Below are 22,423 nucleotides of genomic sequence, written 5' to 3' on the forward strand. Positions count from 1 at the left end.
TTAGAGGATTCCCCATTGTCATTAGTGACTTCAGTCGACGATATCGAAGAGATATGGCAGCGATTACAAAGTGCGTATGGTGACCCCAAGATTATCCTAAATAAAAAGTTGCAGTGTTTGAAAAGTTTTGATTCAATTTGGAAGTACAAAGATTCTGAAAGGATTGTTGACTTACTGAGCAAAGTTATTAATTTAATAAGAGATTTAATGAAATTATGTAAGAAATTTATATAGTAGCAAAGCTGTAAAATGGCGATGCTTTAGATAAGTTATACCGAATTATGGGAGATAAAAAAAGGAAACGTGCGTTATACAGGTGACAGATATACGGATAATTGTGTTTTTTGTGGTGATACTGGCCATGTCGCGACATCTGGACTCAGAGGTATGAAAGTTATCCAGTATTTTACGTGTAAGATATTTGTTGAGATGACGCCAATGCAACGATTTGTGGAATTACGTAAGAAAGGTTTATGTTTCCAATGTTTGTTTCCGGGAGCTTCGATGCACGATGGAAAACACAAAGATGGCAAATGTCAAAGGGATTTTGTATGCCAGCATCCTTACCATTCTAAATATCCAACGAGAAAACACGTGCTAGTCTGTGATGAGCATAAAGATCATACTGAAAATAAGGAATTATTTCAGCAGTATAAAGGACGTTTTATAATAAAGCAGAGAGTCGATTTACCAAGCTTTTCAAAAGATTTAAAGTTATTATTTTATACATCTCACCACTCTAATAAAAAGAATGCTAAAGAAAGTTTAACGCAACAAGAAGAGACTGTAACTGGAAAAGGTTTTTATCAACTTCAAGTTATTAAAATTGATAACAATCAGTATACTGTTTTCTTTGATAGTGGTTGTGGAGATTTTGTTTCGAGAAGATCAGCAATAAACCAACTTGGAACGAAAGCTGTTGTTGAACACTGTGGTCCAATCAATTTAGAAGGAGTTGGCGGAATTGTTACACAGTCAACTCATGGAATTTATACAGTGAAGTTTCCGTTATCTAATGGAAAATCAGCCAATATGATAGGAGTATGTCTAGATCAAATCACTGCTACGTTTCCACACTACCCGTTTGAAGAAGTTGAATCGGAAATAAAACAAGCGCATCGATTGAAATATGGAAGTGACTATCAATCAAGCTACCATAAAGCGTCGGTGGAGAGATCGATTTTATGATAGGTATTAAATATTTACCATCCAAAACCTGTATTTCAATTACCGTCAGGCTTAACCATTTATGAGTCTGTTTTTGAGAGTGCTAATGGCGGATCTGAAGTTATGTGACCCACACAAGGTATTTTCGTCAATTGAAAAACAATTTCGCTCAAGCCAAATTCACCAATCTACATTCCTTTCAAATCAGTTGGATCTGTATCGAAGTGGTTATCAAGTAAACCCGACTTGTCTTTACTTGGATATGAGGTATTCAATTTTGATCTTTATGCGATAATTACACAGTCGAAAATTCCCTCTTTGTATCAAGGCAAGGTAAACTGTTTTTAAAAGCTGAGGAGACTGGAAGTGAGATAACGTATAGGTGTGTTGTGTGGTGTGTATCAAATCTAAATCGAAATTACAATCCTTGGGTCATGTAGAATTCGTGAAGAATTTAACCGATCAGCAACAAAGAATGTTTGAAGAATCAAACGTAAAAAACTACATTCCATGGCGAGCAGTTTGGAAGGGAAGCTCAGTAACAACTCCTTGCAAACTAGTGTTTGATGCATCACAAGTAACTGATTCAGGGTACAGCTTGAACGACTTGCTAGCTAAGGAAACAACATGAATAAGTTACTTCTTAAAAACCAGATCCTTATGTAATTTGTTTTCTTGCTTACATGAAATCTTGAAAATTAATCTTGCAGAATTGTTCAAATTGTTTATTTACAGAAAATAATCTCCATGGAATTCTTCCATGAAGTCGATTTGTGAAAATATAAAACCAAAATTTTGTTTTTGACCTCACAAAAAAAATTATTGTTTTCAATTATTAAAGTTCGACATGACAAGAATTTTGTGGACAAAATTTTACAGAAATTTCTCTTTTTCTAAGCAGTACGCCAGTAACCATTTTGTGATTTTTTCAAGCAACGATTTTTAAATTGTTTTGTGAAGTGTTTCTGTCAAGGAAAAATTTGTTTTTGACCGAGCAAAATCACTGGACAATTCATTTGCCTGAAAAAAATACCAAGATGGGAACCCTCTAAATACAAAACTTAAGAATTACGATATCATCCCTTTTGTCAACCTTATATTTTGGAATTTTAATTAAATTTTTTTACCAAATACAATCTACAATAGAGGCTTAAAATATGACACAAATAAGCAAAAAAATTCGAAAGAAAGTTTAAATATATATATTTACAAATAATTTCAAAACTATGCTCACTTAAAAAAAAATAAACGAGATAAGGCACCCACAAGGTCAACTCAACTACTATTTTAAAACCACTGTTAGTAAGAGCCTGGGTAATGTTATTTTCACAGATGTTATTTAAAAGATAAGGTACACTCAATAACTGGATACACAGGACATATATCAGCAATATCACCAATTTTGGTAAACAGCTTGTTTAGAACAAGTCAACCAGCCAACTAGCTAGCTAATCATATCATTGCTTTTAAAGCTAGCTAATACCTAGCTCATTTAACACCAAGAATAATAAACAAAAGCATTAGAACGGCTCAGTGATGCATGCTATTATCCCATATTATCACCAAATGTTAATAACATTCTGTTTGACAAATTAATTTTGCAAATACTGGAAGTAAACAAACCATATCTGCACTACTTCGCTGCAAACTAAAAGTTTACTCATAACTAATCTCGTTTTCATGATATTTGTTATTTTGGTATGTACATTCCACGGAACGAAAATGGATATGGAAATAGGAAATATGGAAATCCATTGACCGGTTTTATTTTACTTCATGATATGTTTTGTTTTTATCACAAGAAAAAGCTGCAATTTTCCAATGTTATACGATTGGCTATTTTTACAGCGTACTAACTGTCGATTTCATTTTATTGTTTAGAGCCTTGTATTTTATCTTGATTAGCTTATTTTATTTACATAAAATTATTTGTTTTAATACAAGTTGTGTTTTTGATTAATCAGAAGTTGAGTTCTTTAACAAAAAAGCATTTCATCGTGAGTAATTTCTTCCTTTTTTCGCCCAATGGAATATTTTATGTTTGACGATAGGAAATTTAATAAATTTGTAATTTTCATTAAACCAAGCTCATAAAAAATCCTTACATCACTACGTGTTGCCAACATTACAAATGATACTCCAGCTTATTAATCCAAAATAGCCCTTGAAAACATGTTATTACTATACTAATTAAGATTTGGGATACTCGAGTATTTGTTTACCCTATATATAGGTTTTTAAGGTCTACTTCGAATTTTTGAACCTCTTAGGCTAATGACGGAAATCTTAAAGCCGCAGGGCGTCTTGTTGTGTATATCTTCGATTTCTTAGAGTGTATTTTTAGTACATCTAACAAGAGCGCAAGCGTTAAACTGCCATTCATGTACAGTTTTAATGTTTTTAAGTTTTGAATATTAAATGTATGTTTTGCTCTAAGATTTGGAAATAATGACTGTGTGATATAAATCTAGAATGTCTCAGCAAAGGAGCATAGCGATAATTGGCTGTGGACCATGCGGGATGTCGATGCTATCTGCTTTTCGCCAGGCTGAAATAAACGGTGAAACAATACCTCATATCTTTTGCTTTGAAAAACAAAATGCCATAAGTGGTTTATGGAATTATAACTGGAAGCATGGTTTAGACGAGTTTGGTGAGTATGTCCATAACAGCATGTATCGCACGTTGTGGTCAAACGCGCCAAAAGAATGCTTGGGAATGGCGGACTATTCATTTGAAGAGCATTTTAAAAAAGAAATACCATCTTATCCTCCAAGAGCTGTATTGCAAGATTATATACTTGGTAAAGCGAAGAAACACAATATTTCCAAATTTGTCAAATTGAACACTGTCGTCAGATCTGTAAAGGAGAAAGAAGATAAGTTTATGCTGACATACGAGGATTTAGTAAACAGAAATGTTGCAGAGGAAAAATTTGATCACGTCATTGTGGCTACTGGTCATTTCTCAATACCACATATACCAAGTTATCCTGGAGTTGAGCAATTTCCTGGTAGAGTTCTCCATAGTCATGATTTCAGAAATGCAGAAGAGTTTAAAGATCAAACCATTGTTTTGCTTGGGTCCAGTTTCTCTGCAGAGGATATTGCTTTGCAATGTTACAAATATGGAGCTAAAGAATGCATAATATCATACAGAGCAAAACCAATGGGTTTTCAGTGGCCTGAGGGAATAAAAGAAGTTCCACAACTGCAACAAATTAAGGGGAATACCTTTTACTTCGCCGACGGTAGCCATGCCAGTGCCGAATGTTTGATTATGTGCACAGGATACTAACATTCTTATCCTTAAGTGAAAATATCAAGTTGTCTACCACCAATCGCCTTATTTGAGAACAATCACAAAGTGATATATCTCGGAGCGCAAAATCAGTACTACACTTTCCCAATGTTTGATGCTCAAGCTTTGTTTGCACGTGATTATGTGCTTGGAAAGATCAAATTACCAAGCACTCAAGAAATGAGGGCTGACATTCAGGAGTGGATGGCCCGTTTGAATAATTTAACTACGTCTACTGAAGGGATAGATTTTCAGAGTGATTATATTAAAGATTTAGTGAAGGTTAGTAGCGCCAGTTTTTATTCTAAATTTTAAAATATTTTTGTATTGGCTATCTTCACTTCTGTTATATATTTGCTATAAAATTTGGACATCAAAAATGAAATGCTTGCCAATTTTTATTGTTTCTTTGATTGATTTCTTTATTATTTAAGAAAAAATAAAAAACGAGTTTAAAAAATTTAGAATATTTATTAGTTCACCTTTCAACGATCAATAAGATATTAAGTTTTCACGGTTATTAAGAATTAGTATTTTTACTTTTTTATTTTTTATGGGTGTTATTTTTATCTTTATCATTTAGTTCATAGTATATCCCCAGCATGATATTGACAAAGTGAGTGACATTTTCAAAGAATGGGAAAAGGTAAGGGTATTTTGACATATCGAGATGTCAATTTCGACTCCGTAATTACTGGCAAACCCTCGCCTAAAATGAAGATCCCCGGGTTAAAATCAATGGATACTTCTCTTGACTGGTTCGTCAACAAAAGTCACGAATAATTATGGAGGTTAAATAAACAATACGGAAAAGATGAACAGACCTGAATTAAAAAATATGTAATTTACAAATGAGAACTACAGGAAATTAAAAATTAAAGAAAAATTGGTTATTATTTATAGTCAATGTAAATATAGAAACAAGTAACCCTCGCAATTTTAATACTCGGCCCGGGTGGAGTCAGTTATCTTAAAAAGGGAACTGCAAGACAAAATACTACGTCATATTATCTAATCACCCGTTTTTCCAGTATGAAACAACATTCTGTTTGTTGATAAAAATCTGGTCTTGACAAGTTGAGCTTTAGTTAATAGTTAGTTTTTAACAATTAAATAATTGGTTATTTGCTCTTTCCTTAAATATTGAATTTTTCGCCTTAAACACTACATCAATAAATAAGCAAACTGAAACAATTATTTTATGACGGAATTGTATAACAGTGTTTATCTTTCTGTCATCTCTTCTGTTTTCTTTGTTAGTTTTAACATAATTTTTGATGTGCGAAGTAAAAAGAGAATTGTTTTATCTGCAGCAGTCGTTACATCATGATAAACAAATTGTCGTGTAACATTGGAAGCTTTAAATAACGTGGAGAGAGCTTAAGCTGGATTTTCATTCAACAGTAAAACGGAACGGAGCAGACAAGAAAAATACTCAAATTTGATTGGCTATCTGCTAATTATTTTTTTCTTCCGTTTTTGTCCAGAAGAAAAGTTGAAACAATTTTAACTTTTAGTTTAGATCACAACAAAACGGATTGAAACGGACAATTTTACCAACCAATCAGATTTTAGAAATCACAATTGTCCGTTCCGTTCCGATTTGTTTCATTTCGTTTTTGAGTGGAAGACTAAGTTCTTGAAAACGCTTATAACCTTTCATATAATTATAATTGTTTATGCATGTTGTTGTTGTTGTTGTTTTGTTAATAATTCAAAACTTCTGTTAAATCTTTTTATGTATTTCTTATTTCGTTTCCAAAATTTCTTACAATTGTTGTTCCTATTCACTTTCGGCACGTTTTTAAATATAGACCAATGAACGTTTTAGCCTAAAGAACACTTGTGGAAAAATTATTTTATATCCCAAATGGAAATGCTTAAGCACCCATATTGGAAGTTAGAAAAATTTATCGCTCCTCTAGCCTTTACAGTTGTCGCGCAAGATTTAGCTGAACAGGTAAGCTCTTTTTGTCCGAATTTTTTCACTTAGGGGCAAATGTATCGACTGCAGATACCCCTGACTTGCGATGAAATGATTTATAAAATTCTCTCGAGTCTCCAGTAGTGCCCCCCCTCCGCACTGTTAAATTTTTCCAACCAGCACGATTTTATTCCACACCCCCTACCAATAAGAGTCAATTTCTGTGGGACTGTAATAACATTTTAAGGTTCAAAATTTAATAACGGCGCACTTATGGCCAATTTAATAATATTTAAATAAATTAACGGCGGAGTTATGGCCTATTTGATAATATTCAAATATATATATCAGAGAATATTAAGTATATCTGATATTAGATATAAGATGAAAATTTTAAAGTTTCGTTGCAATTTTGTATATAGGTGGATGTACCATGATGGTCACACAAGTTTCTTTTCAATTTTCTGTCAGTATGCAGTGTACTATTGAATGTAAAGGAAAAATATTTGAGTTTTTGCACCATTATGTTTGAACGATTGAAGAAGTTGTTTTCACTGATTGTAAAGGTTTTAATGTTTCGAATAAACCCTAACCCGTGTATTAAAAATGAAACTCCCTTTCACCCTGTTATTCCATATTTCAGAAATTGTCCAACCTCCCCCTTACTATCGGGGATGCGAGAGTACTTAATACACTATTTTTAGGCTTTGAATAGGAGTTTGGCGTCTTCAACAAACGCGGTGGTAGAACTAGCAAGTTTTGGGATAGCATTCAAAATATTACAACTTTTTACTGGCGCTGTTGAAGATTTGAAATATGTTAGTGTTGTCTTGTTGAGATGTCAAAAAGATCGGAAGAAAATCATCTTGTTTTCCATTCTTTTTACTTTCATGTCATTCATTACAATGATTGTTGTCGGTAACTCTTTATGTTAACTAACAGTTTTGTTGCTGTACTACGAATAATTACCAACCTCGATTCTAGAGCTTTTTGTTTCTTTTTACGCTAACAGTTACATTTCTTATATACAAGAACAATTTTTAAAGCCTTCACACTGAAAAATGACTCGCAACCTCGTTCCCGTGGCCTTTTTTGCTTGTTCGATTTAAACGGTCTTTCTCTGTACCGTCTACGATGTTAAATAATGGAGGTGAAGGCCCTGGGAATGAGGTTGACATCACAGTTATCAAGGCAATATTATCTTCTTAAGATGTGATTAGACACCATTCTCGACCCCAGAGCTCTTTGAGATAAACTCGATACTTTCGAGGTTTTAATCTCAAAGAGCTCTGGAGACAAGAATTATTAGACACTAATCAAATCTTTTCGAGATCATATTATCTTCAGAGAGTTGTATCATTCGTATTGACTTCAGTACTTGGTAGAATGTCAAGTTCCCTAAAATTACGTGTACCGATTGTTCTCAACACAGGTCAGCTTGTAAATGAGCTGGCACAGTTTTGATTCGTTTAGGTATTCCGAATTAATATAATCACCCCAAAAAATAATAGGACATTTTTTGAAAATAGATAATCCGAAAAAATTCAGTAGTGACCAAAGTCATGTTATTGTGAGAGGGTCATATCACTTCAGGAAGATAATATTGTCGGAACAAAAGTATTAAACTTAACGCAGATACTCTCTCTTCGAAAAGTGCTGAAAAAACAAAAATAAGTGAGTCAAATTAGTAATGTGAATACGCGTTAGCAAAGCCCTCTGCACTCTCATAATATTAGTAGTTAAAAGTTAATAATTCCTGACTGCAATAAAAAACATGAAGCAGGTTTCTGATTTAGATAACTAGAAGTAACTAAGAATCGTTGTTTTAGGTTTTACGCCTCTCGGTAATGTAATTATAACCGATCTTCATGGTGTTTCTGAAGAAGTGACAAAAACTGCAACTAAAATGATATATATGTTTTCTGTGTACCCTTTCCTTGATGCTCTGGTAAGTTTTGGTATAATTGAAATTTGTCCACACGTTTTTTTCATTCATTAATTCATTCATTCATTCGTCATTCATTCATTCATTCATTCATTCATTCATTCATCCAGCCATCCAGTCATTCATTCATCCATTTATTCATTAATTCATTCAATTATTCATTTATTCTTTTATCCATTCATTCATTCATTCTTTCATTCATCCATTCATTCATTCGTCATTCATTCATTAATCCAGCCATCTAGTTATCCATTCAGCCATTTAACCAGCTCTACCTTTTATTATTTAGGCTTGGATCCACACTGGGATTCTTATTAAACACAAGTACAGTTTTGTATGTGGTATCTCCTCTATCTCTGACGTCACTGTTCAGGTTGAAATTTATCACACGTTTACTCATCCATCTCTGGACTTCCAAATAAACATGTATTTTATTTACTTATTTATTACCAAGGTTGTTACTGTTGTAGCCATTCTCCAAACCAACTTTAATGACGTCATCTATATTCCACTGATAGCTATTTATGCTGGTGTTATTACGAGACTGGCAGTGCTTCTAGTTGCGTATTATAAATATGTTAATCACGTGATACCTGAAGAAGAGCATGATGCTGAGGTTAGTGCAAGTATTTCATGTTGTTCATAGGGATGTCATGCTTGTCTATATCCACTTTGCTTTTATAAGCACAGTTGTGTTTCAAAGCAACGTTTTGTGAGCAACTTGAGTTTGAAGTCATCTAAAAGAACAGTAAGCCAAAACCGAGGCAATGTTTAAAAACAAGAAAAACAGTAGAAGTTTAGAAACACGGATATAAAAAAAAACAATACAGTTCCTAAATCTTGCAGAGTCATACCTTATTATAAGAGTTTCATAAAAAAGTGAATCATTCTGAAGTATGATTTCAATTAGCGCACCAGAATAATTAAGCAAAAAAAATTGTCTTCGCAAGTGAACAGTTAGCATGCAACAAAGAAGCAAATGTTAAGATTACATAAAAGAGAAAATTAAGAAAATTAGGCCACGACTGAAAAGTTTGTGCTGCTTATAAAAAGCGTGTCCTTTGTAGTTGATGAAGTATTTATATTATGTGAATTAAACTAAGAATTTTAGCATTTTTTTATTTGGTTAAAAAGTCCAATTATCCTGTAACAGAAAAAAAATTAGAAAGCTCTTTCTGAATGCAAAGAAAACAAAAATACCTCACCGTTAACGAGTCAACATATAAGTTATGTTATCTTTTACTGTATCAATAGATGTCTCGGTTAACTTTCAAGAATATATTAAACATCTGGACACCACTGATGACATTCCGTTTGTGTCAACGCGTCAGCCGTCCGCTGATTAACCTTTTTGTCGCAAGGGACAGACGTGATGGTTTTACACAACAAAATGGAACACAGGTGATGGATTAAATGTTTTTACCAATAAATGTTCGTGTTCAATTCAGTTGTTTACATGTTGAATATACTTATCCTGAACTTTTATCATAGGCGCTGGCAGTTCTTTCCGTTATCTGGCCACTGTGTCAAATTCCTTATCGTTGGTTGGACGAAGTGAAGGTGTTGGAATCAACTTTTGCTAAGGTGAGTATTAAACATTACCTTAATAAATTCATTCACGTGTTCAATCTTTACAAAAATAGTAACTTTTGTATTACACAGAACATTACAGGCTAAAACTTGCACAAAGCTTTTTGGTTTATTTTTTTCATCCTGATTTTTTAAAATGAAGCAGTTTTTATTTTCGATCAAATCAAGTTAAATTTTATACCGTTATAATATATCCCGCGTCATTCCATCTTTTTAATCGATGAACTGGCAAAATTGCATGAAGTCGGCAGAGTAAAGTACTGACTCTTCAAAATTTTTGAGTACATTTGATTTCTCGTGTTTCGAGAAGTTGCCTTACATGACGCTTTGCACAAATGGTAAAACAAAGAAAAATCTTTTTTCAAGAAATTTTAATGACGTCATATAAACAAAACTGAGGTTACCCGCGCTTTTCGAAAGCTTAATTTGCTCACTATAATATTGACCCGCGTGAAATACGTATAAAGCGCGTATTAGGTGTTTTAATTTCTAGGAAAGGTAAAAAGGAAAAAAGGTGAAGAAGAAATAAATGATTTTTCGACTATGTAAAAATTTAGAATTGTTTTGTTTAGACATCTGAAGAAACCAACGATTCGAAATCAGTAAAAAGAATCAGAAGTTTTGGATTCTTTCAGTTCTTAATATCTTCTTTGGTATGTATCAAACTTTCTTCCTTTTAAGCTTGGTTTCTAGAGTCTTTTTTTTCACTGTCGTCGCACTTATTAATCTGAGAACGAGGTTTACTTAAAAGGGAATGATTCAAAGAAACGATATTGACACACAATGTGGACTTAAAATGCAATATATTTCATGAAGTTAAGATCAAAGATAATAACATAAGACAGTTTATTTTCTACTTTAACTACATTTACAAGAATCTAGTTTAAAAAGAAATAAAAAAATAATCGTGATTAACATCAATATACTAAATAAAAACGCTGACTAATCTAAATCAACTATATAAATCGCGTGTCGTTTTCTATAGTTTCGTGTAAGTGTAGAGAAAGTTCGGGCAACTCGAAGAAGACTTCATGTGAGTCTTGTCACAAAGCTTATTGAAAGATTTGGCTTTATCTTCAGATATTAAAAAACTGAATTCGAGATAAAGGCTGGCAATTATGATTCTTGACTGAATTATTGATCCTGTCAAGTAAAATTTCATCTTCGTCCGTAAAGGACAGAAAGGTGTCGATAAATCGTGGTCTGCGTGTTTAAATTTTTTTTATTAAATTCCTCCACTGACCGTCAAACATTCCAGTACGTAATTTTTCTTACAATTTTTATCTAGATCGCTGTAACAATGTTTTGGATTCCTGGTGCTGCGAATTTTTTTCTTAAAAATATTATAAGTGTCGACGACGAATTTGTTTCTCGTTGTATCGTACCGCTGAAAATACTAGCAATCATCCCCCTACCTGGTAACCTATAGCTGTTTTCAGGTATATCATAAATAATTACCGCTCAAATTTGAATATATATGTTATTTTACACAGTTATCTTTCGCACGTTATCAACTGGTTGGTTACTTCATGTGAAACGCACCTCTGCGTTGTATCCTAGTGTGATTGGTAAACTTGGTTTAACACTTATTATGTTGGTGTTGCTTCCGAGAGCGGGGTAATTACGTAATTTTATTTTATTCCGTACAATACATTATTCATCATTTTGTTTAATGTAAGAGACATTAAAAAAAGCTTCGCATCAAATGTCATGCTCGCTCTCATAGTTCTTTTTAATAAAAAACACGGCCACCTTAAAACAACGCTGTTTACTAAGACCGCATTCCTCCCGTGTTTTTCAGGGAAGAACACTTAAGGACTTCAGTCCAAAAGTTTAAATTTTTTATTGCTCCATGGATTTTTATGTAAAACATTAAAATCGAAAACTGTACCTTATTTTTCATCAGTTTTGTCATCAGTACAGTGTGTTAGTTACAAATTGTTGGTCATTTTCTTTACTTCAGTCTACATGGTGCTGTGATGGGGTCTACTGCACTGGTCACTGCAGCTATGTTGGAAGCAGGGCTGGTTGTTCTAGCTGCAGGCTATGTGAAAATAAAAAGGGTAAGCTATAGAAAATGCTCTCTTTAACTCAAATCCACTCTTTGACGCCTCTACAATAAACGTCCCTTGTATAATAAACACCCTTACACACGACCCGTTGTTATAAACGCGCCCTTAGTATGAAATCAGAAGGGGCGCTACTTGAAAATAGAAATGATATTCCTTCATTTTTGACTTTATTTCCAAAGTAAACGCCAACTAACTAACCTTAACATATGTTGTTTCTTTCTAGCGGAGAAAAGAAAAACAGTGCAAATCAACAGAGTTGACCGAGTAAGCAATAAGTTTTAAAACAATTTCGTTTTTTAATACCCCCGAACAGTAATTAAATTTCTTAATTTTTATCTTAGAGATGAACTTAAAGATGAAAACACGCCCATTATCCAGTACACAAGCGCCTTGTAAAACAAAACGCTTCGACAAGGTCCACGTGATGCTGAAATTGTGACGTATTTTATGTGCACAGCCAGAAAACGCTTCTTCTTTGTTTTCTGCGAGAAGTAAAGAGATTTCTGGAAATCTTTATTTTTTTTTTTTAAACTGGTTATGGAGTAAACAAACCGTAAAAATGAAATAACTGTGCCTTGGAATGGTCAAGATTCAAGACAGTTTGGCCACAGATTTAAAATTTTACAATTTTAGGAGATTTTAAGAGGTTCTGGGGTCAAAATTTAGGAGAAAACACCAAAAACACCATAACTAAGGAGATTTTGAGAAAAGTAAACAGGAACTTTCATTCGAACTGCCCTCACAAACACACTAGTTAAGCTTTTTTAAAAAAAGAGGCAATAAAAACTAACTAATTGAAAAAAGTACATTTTAGGAAATATTAAGAGGAATCAATATTTAAGGTTAAAAATTTAAGAGATTTTATAGGTGGTCCACATTTTTTAGGCTGTTTAGAAGGTTGGCACCCTCCGAAGCTTTTATTTACTATTACAAATGTTTTAAACTAGCTGTACATGGATATACATTATGATTTTTTGGCTGCACGTATTGAAAATGGTATAATTTTTTTCCTGAACAATAAAACATTAAGTCGCTTCAGCGATATTTTTTGGGTCCTCCGATAGATCGTTTTATTTCTTTAAATGCTAAACACATCAAGGTTTGATGTACCATTCAGAATTTTTCACACCAGTTTTAATTTTGTGCATCTTTTCGAGGTGCAATAGGTGGAAGACACGTTAGCCTTAATATGACAATTATTTAGGCAGCAGCTAGAACAATTTAGCAATATAAATTCTTTGTGGAAACTTTAAAAAACTGGTTACAAGTATTATTGTAGTTAGCTTTTTATTATAGTGAATGAAAATAAAATAAAGGAAAAATATTTACATGTCTTTATTAGCTACCAATGAATATAAAGCTATAATAATATTTACACCAAGTAAGCAGCTACCAAAAAATAATATTACTGGTTCTAACAGCGATCTTGTGGTAGGTTTATCAGGAAACAACATTAGCAACAGTACGGACAATGTTTGATGACCATCCAGAAAAAAACATGGCACCATGTTTAAAATAGCTAAAGCGGACGAGATGGAAAGCAAGTACATAGATAAAATTTTTAAATGATCGGGCATGCTAATAAGAGAAAATATATATTTTGGTATGTAGTTTGACATTTTCACGGAAGAGATCAATTCAAATGGGTCACCAACAAACAAGATGTCTTGACCCTTTCCATGTGTTACTCTCACAACGCGAGTTGTGTTTCTTGTTAATGGCTTCAAACATAACATATTCTTTTCATACGCTTTGGTGCAGTCTCGATTTCCCAGACACTTTTGTTTAAGCGACATTGTTGTTCTCGCAGGTAAACAAGCATGTTCAGTAAATTTGGTGATGTAATTACCCGAAGTTCGAATTAAAGAATTTACGTTTTGTAATTTAAATTGTCGTTTTTTTGATATACTCAACAACTTGGAGCGATCATAGTAAAAACAAAATCGATATGAGCTAGTGTGGTTACAACAATCAGGTTCGTTGAAATTTGTAATAAGTGAAGGTAATGAAGTGTTGTGCAATTTGACGTGAAATTCGGAGTTGCAGTATCCGTCCACTGGATTCATTCGAATGGATTGACAACAAGTATACCAATCGTTCAAGTTTTGAATTTTGCAATGGTTTATCGACGTCACGACGTCTCCGACTGGAAGGTTTGCAACGATGGATGAATCCTAAACAAAAATATTGATAAATTATGAGAGACAGCTTTTATGTACATATATCACTCGAGATTTATAATTCTGATCGTGTTGCGGGATACTTTCCTCAGTGACATAAATTTAGGGCCTATTAATAAATTTGGCCAAATTTAAAAAGGTCAAATTTTCTGTTTCCTAGCTTCCACACTGAACTTCATTTTTGGTGAGCTGTCCGAATTTTTTGCTAATTCCAAAATCAAATTGATGAATGGTCCAAATTATATAATGGTCAACAAAAATTGGCTTCAAGTTTAGACCGATAAGGTGTGTCAGGTGTTCTCTATGTACACAAAAGGAGGATTATAGTTTACCTGTGATATCCACGTGACTACAACGCCTTCGTTGAGGGTGTAAAACGGGCGTAACATATACGGAAGGCTGGATGAAAACAACAAAGCAGCAATGGCTAACACGAAGTTGTGCCATACCCCAGCAGTGAAAATACGCAACTTTCGTACAGGAGTAGCAATCTCAAGCTGGTCAGTGTTCAACTCTACAAACGCTCCTGGGTAGACGAAGAGAACAAACAAACCAAAGCTGAGAACTCGCACATTTTCCCTAAATAAAAACATACTGATATGGTACTAATTGTTGTGGGTAGTTAGTCCAGTTTTTGCGGATTATAGCCAGATGCACTAAGTAATCGCGAATTATTCTTAAGGATGTTCCGAAAAAACCAATGATTCGTTTAATTTTTAAATTAAAAAAAATAATTAGTTAAAGTACCTATTTTTACTTAAAAACGAAATAATGAATAACAAGCGCTGAACTCCATGATCGCCTACCTCACAGCAGCGATAGCATGTCCAATCTCATGAAATGCACCAGCCACTATTAACGTGATGACGTAATAAAGGGCTTGGTTCCAGGGTAAATTCATCCCTGGCATCTAAAAACAAGAGATGTGCGAATCAAACACAGTGGGAGTAGCTACCATGATAAGAAGAAAACAGCTACTGAAACGCACCACTGGCTGTAACACTTGCTCTGGTTTTGATTCATTAAGTGACCTAAACAACATCCAACTCAGCAGTATGACGGAAATCACCATGGAAACGCTTCCAAAAATGGCACCGATATTAAACCAGATGAGTAAAAAGTCAGGATTAAGTCGACCAATTTGAACGAACATTCTGTTAAACATTTCTGTTTGCCACCTGATGTGCACTGTGGAAACAGCGAGTCCATTCTCTCTTAAATATTCACCGTAACGTAAGCCATATTTTCTTGATCTCTGATAAACAAAAAAAAACATAGCGCTTAACAATGTGAGCATCACGAAATTAGTAAAGTTGGTGCTGTACCAGTATTTATAGTTTCTGGTGTTAAGGATAGAGTAATCACAGAAAGGCGTACAGAAAACAAAAAAGAATTATGCTTTGTATTTCATATCGCACTGGTCCTAAAAATGATAAAATATGTCCTTAAACTATTTTTAACCTCAAATTTACTTCTGTTAAAATAAATTAGAACATGATTCTGTATTCCTGTTTGCCTCAAGCGACTAACATATTCTTGATTTTGTAACACATTCTATACCTTTAATATAGTATCAACCAAGTAGGCAATTAACCAGAATACAATGATCACAATGAATCCAGATGAGAGAATCTCCATTTTATCAATCCAATGGTTCTAAAAGTGTAATTACACCTTAAATACGTTTGATAACGCATTTTTTTTATTTTTAAAATAAGCTTTATAAGACAACCAGGGTGGGATTTTAGGTTAAAAACAATCAGGAATTAAATTTTGAGGTGATCAATTTTTGCGGGAATTAAATTTTGCAGGAATTAATTATAATTTTCTTACCACTTTCTTGTTTTCGATTTGTTTGATGTGTCGTCATGGTTTTCTTTAATTTCCACAACAAGGAATGCTAAAACAAATCAAAACCATATATCAAAAAATTAATCTTCTTCATCTATATGTTGATTTTTATGTTTGCTTTTAAAAATAAGACATGGGACCGTAAACTGAAAAAACAGTTTGGGTGGCAATAATCTACTGGACATTACAGCGCTTACTTAGAAACCATAATGTTAATTTCATTTTAATGCATATGTCGTTTATTTAAGTAGATTATGGAAAGATGTGTCATACCTTCGTGAGGATAACCATTGGACTTATATTCTTTACATTTTTACTTTCTAAACAAACAGACATTGAGTTTTAGTATAATAGTTTAACAATGGAACAACAAGTCACAAGGTTGTCATTGTTATAAAGTCGAAATTGTAGAAATTGAGATTTTGATGCCTTCTTTAAAGATTTGAAAAGATTGAAGGAATTAGCAAACTTCTGGAAAATACAATGACTAGAAAATACTTTGGGGATCACAAACACCAAGCAAGCATACGTTAAAAATAGTTTTAAATACTCAAAGTTAAGAGGAGATTCCCAGAGAATTAAATTTTCAGAAGATGTGTTAGCTCCCTCTTAAGAATTCTTTTGTGTGGTTTTCTACAATCAGAATACTAAAAGACTTATCTCAAAATAAAGATAGTGTGAATCCAGTTTAAACAATTAGCGTGACATAACTATACAACTGACAATAATTGCAAATAACAAAGTACAATGTGAAGTGATTATTCTATTAATATAAATCTAAACATTTTAGTATACATATTCTACAAAATGTGGTTTCAATTTTTTAAAATATAATAGCTTGTACAAAACGATTATTGTTTTTGTCAAAACAGCAATCAGGAAAGAAGTGTTTGGGAAAAGTGTGAACTTCGTTTTTTTGTTCAAAATTATTTTACAAATATGATTTTTATACTCTCGCTATAACGAACTTAAAAAATAAAGTGTACATCAGGACATCAAATGTTTCTCATATAATTTACTAAGAATTTAAAATACAGATCACATGACCAGCATATCATACAGTTAAAATATACAGCCAAACTTGCCATGGTAAAAATTTCTTTCCAAAAAAAATCACTTGTCTAAAAACGTTGATGCTTTTGTGACGTCAATAAGCACAAACAAAAACGATGTTTCTTTTTCGAAACGTTTTTCCACCCTCAAATTTGACTGTACAGACTGCGAAAATACTGTATATTTTATTTGAAATAATTAGAGAACTCCTACACAGAAAACTTACTCTACTCATTGCAAAGCTATAATAGTTCTTAAATACAAAAATACTTTTAAGAAAGACGGATTAGGTATACATCTACCGTCATCATTTCACATGTTACGATTCTTTTCCTGTCAGAAGTTTGACAAAAACAAGCAGCCCTTTTTTGTTTTTAGAACGAAAAAAACAAAACAAAACAACCTTTCAAAACTATAGCAAAATGCTCGATCATTTTCGAGAGTATTTCTTCCATTACTTTCTTTAAACTGTACAGTTAATACAAAGTCATTTAAATTTCCTCTTAAAACGTGTATATGCTCAGAGTTTCAAAAAATTAATTCTGGCTAATTCTTTTAGCTCCCTACTTTATATGAACAAGTTGAACTAACTCGATTTATAAATATCATGTAACATTTAAATTGCTACAAATTTATATTTCCATTCTTATAAGAACTCATGACGTCGCATCCTCAATCATTCTATTCGACAAGCCATCAGTATTTGAGTTTCCAATTGGTTCAGAATCGACATGCATTGTTTCATCAATATTACTTTCTTGCAAATCGTTTGTAGTTCTTTCATTCTTGCTGTTGTCTGCAAGCGTTTTCTCTGTACTGTTTTCTTGGTTTGATTCTTTTATGTTTTTATGTGTTATATGGTCTGTGATGTTTTCTTGACTCGATTGTTCCATACTTTCTTGTTTCGACTGATCAAAGACATTTTCATGGTTTAATTTTTCTGAGATATAACCTTGGTCCGATTGTTCTGTGATGTTTTCATGGTCACATTGTTCTCTTACATTTTCTTGGTTTGTTTGTTCTCTGACATTTTCATGGTTTAATTGGTCTGGGATGCTCTCTTGTTTTGATTGATTAGTGATGTCTTCATAATTCGACTGTTCTATCATGTTTTCTTGCCTCGATTGTTCTACGATGTTTTTATGATTTAATTGGTCTGTTACATTTTCTTTGTCCAATCGGTCAGTGATGCTTTCTCTGCTTGAGTCTTGCTGAGCTTTACCTGCATTTTCGTTTGTTATAAAATTTACATTATTCTGCAGATGGGCAGCAGTTGGTAGGGTAGTATCACTGGCAGTGTTATCAACCATTGAATGTCCAACACCAGAAAATGCAACAACGTTTGACTTTGTGGACATGGAATGAGATAAAGTACTGAACAAGCTTGATTGTGACTCTGTCTGGACCGTATGCATGGAGACTTTTTTATTTTTAACTTCAGTTTGCTTTTCAGCAAGTATTAACTGTTCTGGAGTTAACTCCTGAACATGCACGTGTGTCTCTCCAAGACACAAAAAGAGTTCATCCGATTGTTCGTGATAAGAAAAAATTTTATTTGGAAAATATGGTAACGATATGTGTTGATTATTCTTGAGAAAACCAAGATCTTTTACAGCTTGCTTATAAAATATGCCATTGGGTTGAAACAAACTGCGCTGAGTACATGCCCAGTCCCATAAATTGACATTTTGTAACAAGCTTGAAAAAAAAGATGAGAACATATCTGGCTCTATGTCTTCATTAGCAGATGTTTCAGTTGAGGTTTCTACAGTTGTTGTTTCGTTCAGAAGGTCCACTTCCATTTTAACACTTTCAGCTGTGTCAACTTTTTGTTCTTTCATCCCATGTACAGTAAGCCTTTCACCTGGTTTCATACTAAATAATGTTGATGACTCAGACGGAATTTGTAACGTTTTAGGTGGGAATCCATATTTAATAATCTGTTCTTGTTTTGGTACATAAAACTTCTCTTCAATAAAACTTTGTAAGTCAGCATACATTGTGTCTTCTCTCAGTGTAAAAACTTCACTTGTTCTTGAATTTGCAAGTGAAATACGAATTTTGGGTACCCTTGGTAAGGCCTTCTTTGTTTCTTGTTGCATACCTGACTTTTCCTCCGGGAGTTTCTTAGTGTGTTCTTCCCCATGCAATAACTGTTTTAAGGGGGATGTACTTGACCTTTTCTGCTTGAGTGACGCACCATGCTCAATTTTTTTCTTCAAAATTTTTTCACTTAAGCTAGTATTTAATTCTTCTTTGTGCAATGTTTTAGATTTTGCTCCGGTCAAAATAATTTTAGTTGGAGTTGGTGGTACTTCTGCTGGTATGGAGGTTTTATTTTTCTCCTCTGACTTTTTTGATAAAGTTACTCTCAATATTTGATCAACAACTTTCTGAACCAAACGTTCACTGCCAAACTCGCCAGGAAAGTGTTTTTGTACAACATTCTGTGCAAGTTCGTATACATTAGAATTAAGAGATTTGTTTGATTCATCTTGGAACCAATACACAAAATCAGACTTTGTTTCGTTATTCCATTCCAGCAAAACAGGTATATTTGTTGGCAAATTATCATATTCTTTGCCATCCCAGTAATGTTTAAATCCACAATTGCATTTACTTTGCTTTGAAGCTGGTGTCAACAGTTGATCACCATTGAAATATACAAGACTGCCATCAGCTTTTAACATGCGCATGCTTCCCTGGCAATGTTTACATCTTAAAGTGTCAACGTTTTGAACAAACATCAGTCTGTCTTTTGCAGCATTATAAGAACAAGTAATATTATTATGATGGGGAAATTTGTACTTGTAGCCATCTTTTAAAGTGCCATGTGTTTTTTTCGCAATTTCATACAATTCTCCGTCTAAAATAACATCAAAATATGGAACTCAATAGTAATGTATAGCAATAATTTAAAGCTGCTCTCAACTCCATAAAACTTGCAAATTGATTTCACCTATTAATTTTTAGACAAATAATTCATCTTTATTACCCTGACCCTTTCTACATTTCAACTTGCATTCTTAATTTGCTATATGCTGAGGTTAGGTGAAGGTTTAAAACATAATTTAGCACACATTTTTATAAACGGGCAAGATCATTTTCTTCAATTCTCAGGTTCATCTCAGAGTGTTACTTCTTTGTTAATGCCAACATTCTGAAAACACTATTTTGCATTTTTTAATGCTGTTTAGGCTTCATCTGCCAAGTAGAGATTCAAGAGCAATGTTAAAAATGGTGTTTAACAATTTTAAAACTAATCTGAAAATTATTTTAGTACTTGTCCGAACATTACTCCTTAATTTTCTATTAGTATGTCAGTTTTTAAAAAAGAAAAAAAAAATGCTCCAGCCCCATAAATATTAAAGAACAGTCTCAATGACAGAAGCTGTGAAAAGTAACCATTGAAGTTATTTTTAAATTTTCTAAACAGGAGCAGCAAGCCCTAAAATTTAACTGGGATTCTACCAATAAACTTTATTAAATCTATTTCATTATTTATATTCTTCGAATTATTTCTCATTATTTCCCTGTTTTTTTTTTCTTTCCTTTTTTTAAAATCAAACAACTTTAAAAGAAAAAAGTTTATATTTTTATATTAGTGTTCTCATTTTTTGATAGGTAACTGCTGAAAATAAGTTAAACAGCATCAAGCAAGGTTTTTAACATACTGCTATATAAAATTGTAATAAAAAGAAATACAGCATAAGTAAAGTTTTAGTAAAATAGCATTTAATGTCCATACTCTTACCCTTTTTTAAAACTTATATTTCACATTTGTAGAAATTCATTAACATTAAAAGTTATTTAAATTACATATATATTTTTTACCTGGTTCAAGCCAAGAAAGTTGACAAGGATTAGCTTCTTCAAAAACAACTTTGCATAACAAACATCTGTACAATCTCTCTTCCTTAACAATACTTCGAGCTGTTTCAGTGACTACCTCTGTAGTGACTTGTATCGCACTATTTGGTTGAATAATATATTGATAGACATCTTGAACTACAATTGGAGCAACACCATTCAATACAGTGAAGTGTTTTTCCATTGCTGTAGCTAGTTTTGTTAAATATTGTTCAGTTAAAGCTTTTCCACCACCAATGATACATGACCCACTATCGAAATCAATATACTGTGTTAAAAGTTCCTGTGGTAAACCCCAAAGTTTTGGTAACATGTAATTCGGTATTTTAGGCAATGGCTTCTCCTTGATCCCAACAAGTGGAACAAAATGATTTCGACCTTTACTACTCCATGCAATTACAATTGGTTTGTGCAGGGTTTTTTCTTTGTTTTGACATTTTTCAACAGGAGTTAATGCTGGGACAAACATGGCAGCATAGTCACCTTTTGATTGCATACCTTCTAAGCTATCAAGAAGAAGAATTGGCCGATGCAATACATTTGCAAGTCCGAATATGTGTATATTTCGTAATCCAAAGACCTCTCCTGTTGCAGGAAGATAATTAGGGTCTGCTTCCCTGATTATACTATCCCAGTCTGAATCTTCAAAGAAATCTGATAGAAGATTTTTGTAATCATCCTTACGCAAAATTAAATGATCCTTTAAATTCTTCATTAACGGATGCCAAAACAGTTCGTGTCCTACTAATGCCCTTGAGACAGCATGTAATAAACAATGTCCATCCCCATCAGCATGAATTGGAACAATCCTTTCCTCATTATCATTCACATTGGAAATTTCTTTTAACGTGTCAGCCAGATACTCAGCAGACACGTCACGTCCGTATCCGGATATAAGCAACTTTTTTTCCTCAATTCGAAATGCATAATCCGCTAAATGTGAACAGTCAAAAGTATCACCTTGCCCCATTGTCTCTAATAACCTAACTTGTTGTGTAGACTTATCTAAACCATACCTAGTTAACAAAGGTGATATTAATTTGCTGCCATAATTAGACAAACCTTTCACTTTAATGGAGTCATTGTTCCTTTTATATGACACAGGTAAAGCCTTAACTAACATGCTTTGAAGCAAATTTTGTATAGCTAATGTTGGATTTGTAACTGGCTTCACATCAATCAGGTTTTTGGGATAGTGATCCTGCGAGCAACCAGTGCATTCAACTAATGACTCCACATCTGATGCAAAATAGAGTTGCTTTCCACAATCTGAATTAGGACAAAAACCAGTTAGAACTTGCATATTTGGTTTTATACCTAAAATATATTTTAAAGTATGGAATTTTATCTTTGAAACATCTCCATACTAGAAAAAATTAAAAGTCAATGTAGTTCTTAAAGTTTTAAAAAGTGTGATATAAAATTTAGGATCACATAGTTATATCAAAACCCTTTACAGACAAAATTTCTC

The 22,423-nt window shown here is 33.1% G+C and overlaps 4 protein-coding genes across 5 annotated transcripts; 2 read left to right on the forward strand and 2 right to left on the reverse strand.

Annotated features, from left to right (window-relative positions):
- The first annotated feature begins 3,335 nt into the window (after positions 1-3,335).
- LOC130646302 (uncharacterized) lies at positions 3,336-4,600 on the forward strand. The gene has a single exon (XM_057452476.1). The coding sequence runs from the start codon at positions 3,640-3,642 to the stop codon at positions 4,462-4,464; it is 825 nt and encodes a 274-aa protein (XP_057308459.1). The 5' UTR covers positions 3,336-3,639; the 3' UTR covers positions 4,465-4,600.
- A 1,485-nt stretch (positions 4,601-6,085) lies between these two features.
- On the forward strand, positions 6,086-12,522 carry LOC130645648 (progressive ankylosis protein homolog). Its single transcript, XM_057451703.1, has 13 exons — positions 6,086-6,427; positions 7,096-7,309; positions 8,221-8,339; positions 8,626-8,709; positions 8,791-8,952; positions 9,591-9,737; positions 9,828-9,920; positions 10,499-10,579; positions 11,215-11,344; positions 11,420-11,543; positions 11,890-11,989; positions 12,222-12,262; positions 12,340-12,522. Exons 1-13 carry the CDS (start codon positions 6,338-6,340, stop codon positions 12,392-12,394), a joined length of 1,440 nt encoding a protein of 479 aa, XP_057307686.1. The 5' UTR covers positions 6,086-6,337; the 3' UTR covers positions 12,395-12,522.
- Positions 12,523-13,266: 744 nt separating this feature from the next.
- Positions 13,267-16,673, reverse strand: LOC130645647 (membrane-bound transcription factor site-2 protease-like). Of its 2 annotated transcripts, none has more exons than XM_057451701.1 (7): positions 16,303-16,673; positions 16,012-16,078; positions 15,739-15,834; positions 15,167-15,433; positions 14,985-15,088; positions 14,511-14,757; positions 13,267-14,172 (listed from the first exon to the last, which is right to left on the reverse strand). In XM_057451701.1, the coding sequence occupies exons 3-7, from the start codon at positions 15,814-15,816 to the stop codon at positions 13,324-13,326; spliced, it is 1,545 nt and encodes a 514-aa protein (XP_057307684.1). In that variant the 5' UTR covers positions 15,817-15,834; positions 16,012-16,078; positions 16,303-16,673; the 3' UTR covers positions 13,267-13,323. The 2 variants fall into 2 exon arrangements, with proteins under 2 accessions (XP_057307684.1, XP_057307685.1); XM_057451702.1 differs by lacking the exon at positions 16,303-16,673 and adding an exon at positions 16,227-16,250.
- A 251-nt stretch (positions 16,674-16,924) lies between these two features.
- Positions 16,925-22,400, reverse strand: LOC130645646 (deubiquitinating protein VCPIP1-like). The gene is made up of 2 exons (XM_057451699.1): positions 20,917-22,400; positions 16,925-19,948 (listed from the first exon to the last, which is right to left on the reverse strand). Exons 1-2 carry the CDS (start codon positions 22,253-22,255, stop codon positions 17,739-17,741), a joined length of 3,549 nt encoding a protein of 1,182 aa, XP_057307682.1. The 5' UTR covers positions 22,256-22,400; the 3' UTR covers positions 16,925-17,738.
- Positions 22,401-22,423: the final 23 nt, after the last annotated feature.

This window comes from Hydractinia symbiolongicarpus, chromosome 5 (genome assembly GCF_029227915.1).
Source record: "Hydractinia symbiolongicarpus strain clone_291-10 chromosome 5, HSymV2.1, whole genome shotgun sequence".
NCBI lineage: Eukaryota > Metazoa > Cnidaria > Hydrozoa > Anthoathecata > Hydractiniidae > Hydractinia > Hydractinia symbiolongicarpus.

What these genes read in the sequence shown, in the direction of transcription:
- LOC130646302 (XM_057452476.1), top strand. Translation starts at nt 3,640, where the DNA reads ATGTCTCAGCAAAGGAGCATAGCGATAATTGGCTGTGGACCATGCGGG.
- LOC130645648 (XM_057451703.1), top strand. Translation starts at nt 6,338, where the DNA reads ATGGAAATGCTTAAGCACCCATATTGGAAGTTAGAAAAATTTATCGCT. An exon ending in CACAACAAAATGGAACACAG is followed by an intron (nt 9,738 to 9,827) that starts GTGATGGATTAA and finishes CTTTTATCATAG; the next exon opens with GCGCTGGCAGTTCTTTCCGT. An exon ending in AGCAATCATCCCCCTACCTG is followed by an intron (nt 11,345 to 11,419) that starts GTAACCTATAGC and finishes TATTTTACACAG; the next exon opens with TTATCTTTCGCACGTTATCA.
- LOC130645647 (XM_057451701.1), bottom strand. Translation starts at nt 15,816, where the DNA reads ATGGAGATTCTCTCATCTGGATTCATTGTGATCATTGTATTCTGGTTA. An exon ending in AGCAAGTGTTACAGCCAGTG is followed by an intron (nt 15,089 to 15,166) that starts GTGCGTTTCAGT and finishes TCTTGTTTTTAG; the next exon opens with ATGCCAGGGATGAATTTACC. An exon ending in CATGCTATCGCTGCTGTGAG is followed by an intron (nt 14,758 to 14,984) that starts GTAGGCGATCAT and finishes GTTTTTATTTAG; the next exon opens with GGAAAATGTGCGAGTTCTCA.
- LOC130645646 (XM_057451699.1), bottom strand. Translation starts at nt 22,255, where the DNA reads ATGCAAGTTCTAACTGGTTTTTGTCCTAATTCAGATTGTGGAAAGCAA. An exon ending in ACTTTCTTGGCTTGAACCAG is followed by an intron (nt 19,949 to 20,916) that starts GTAAAAAATATA and finishes ATGTTATTTTAG; the next exon opens with ACGGAGAATTGTATGAAATT.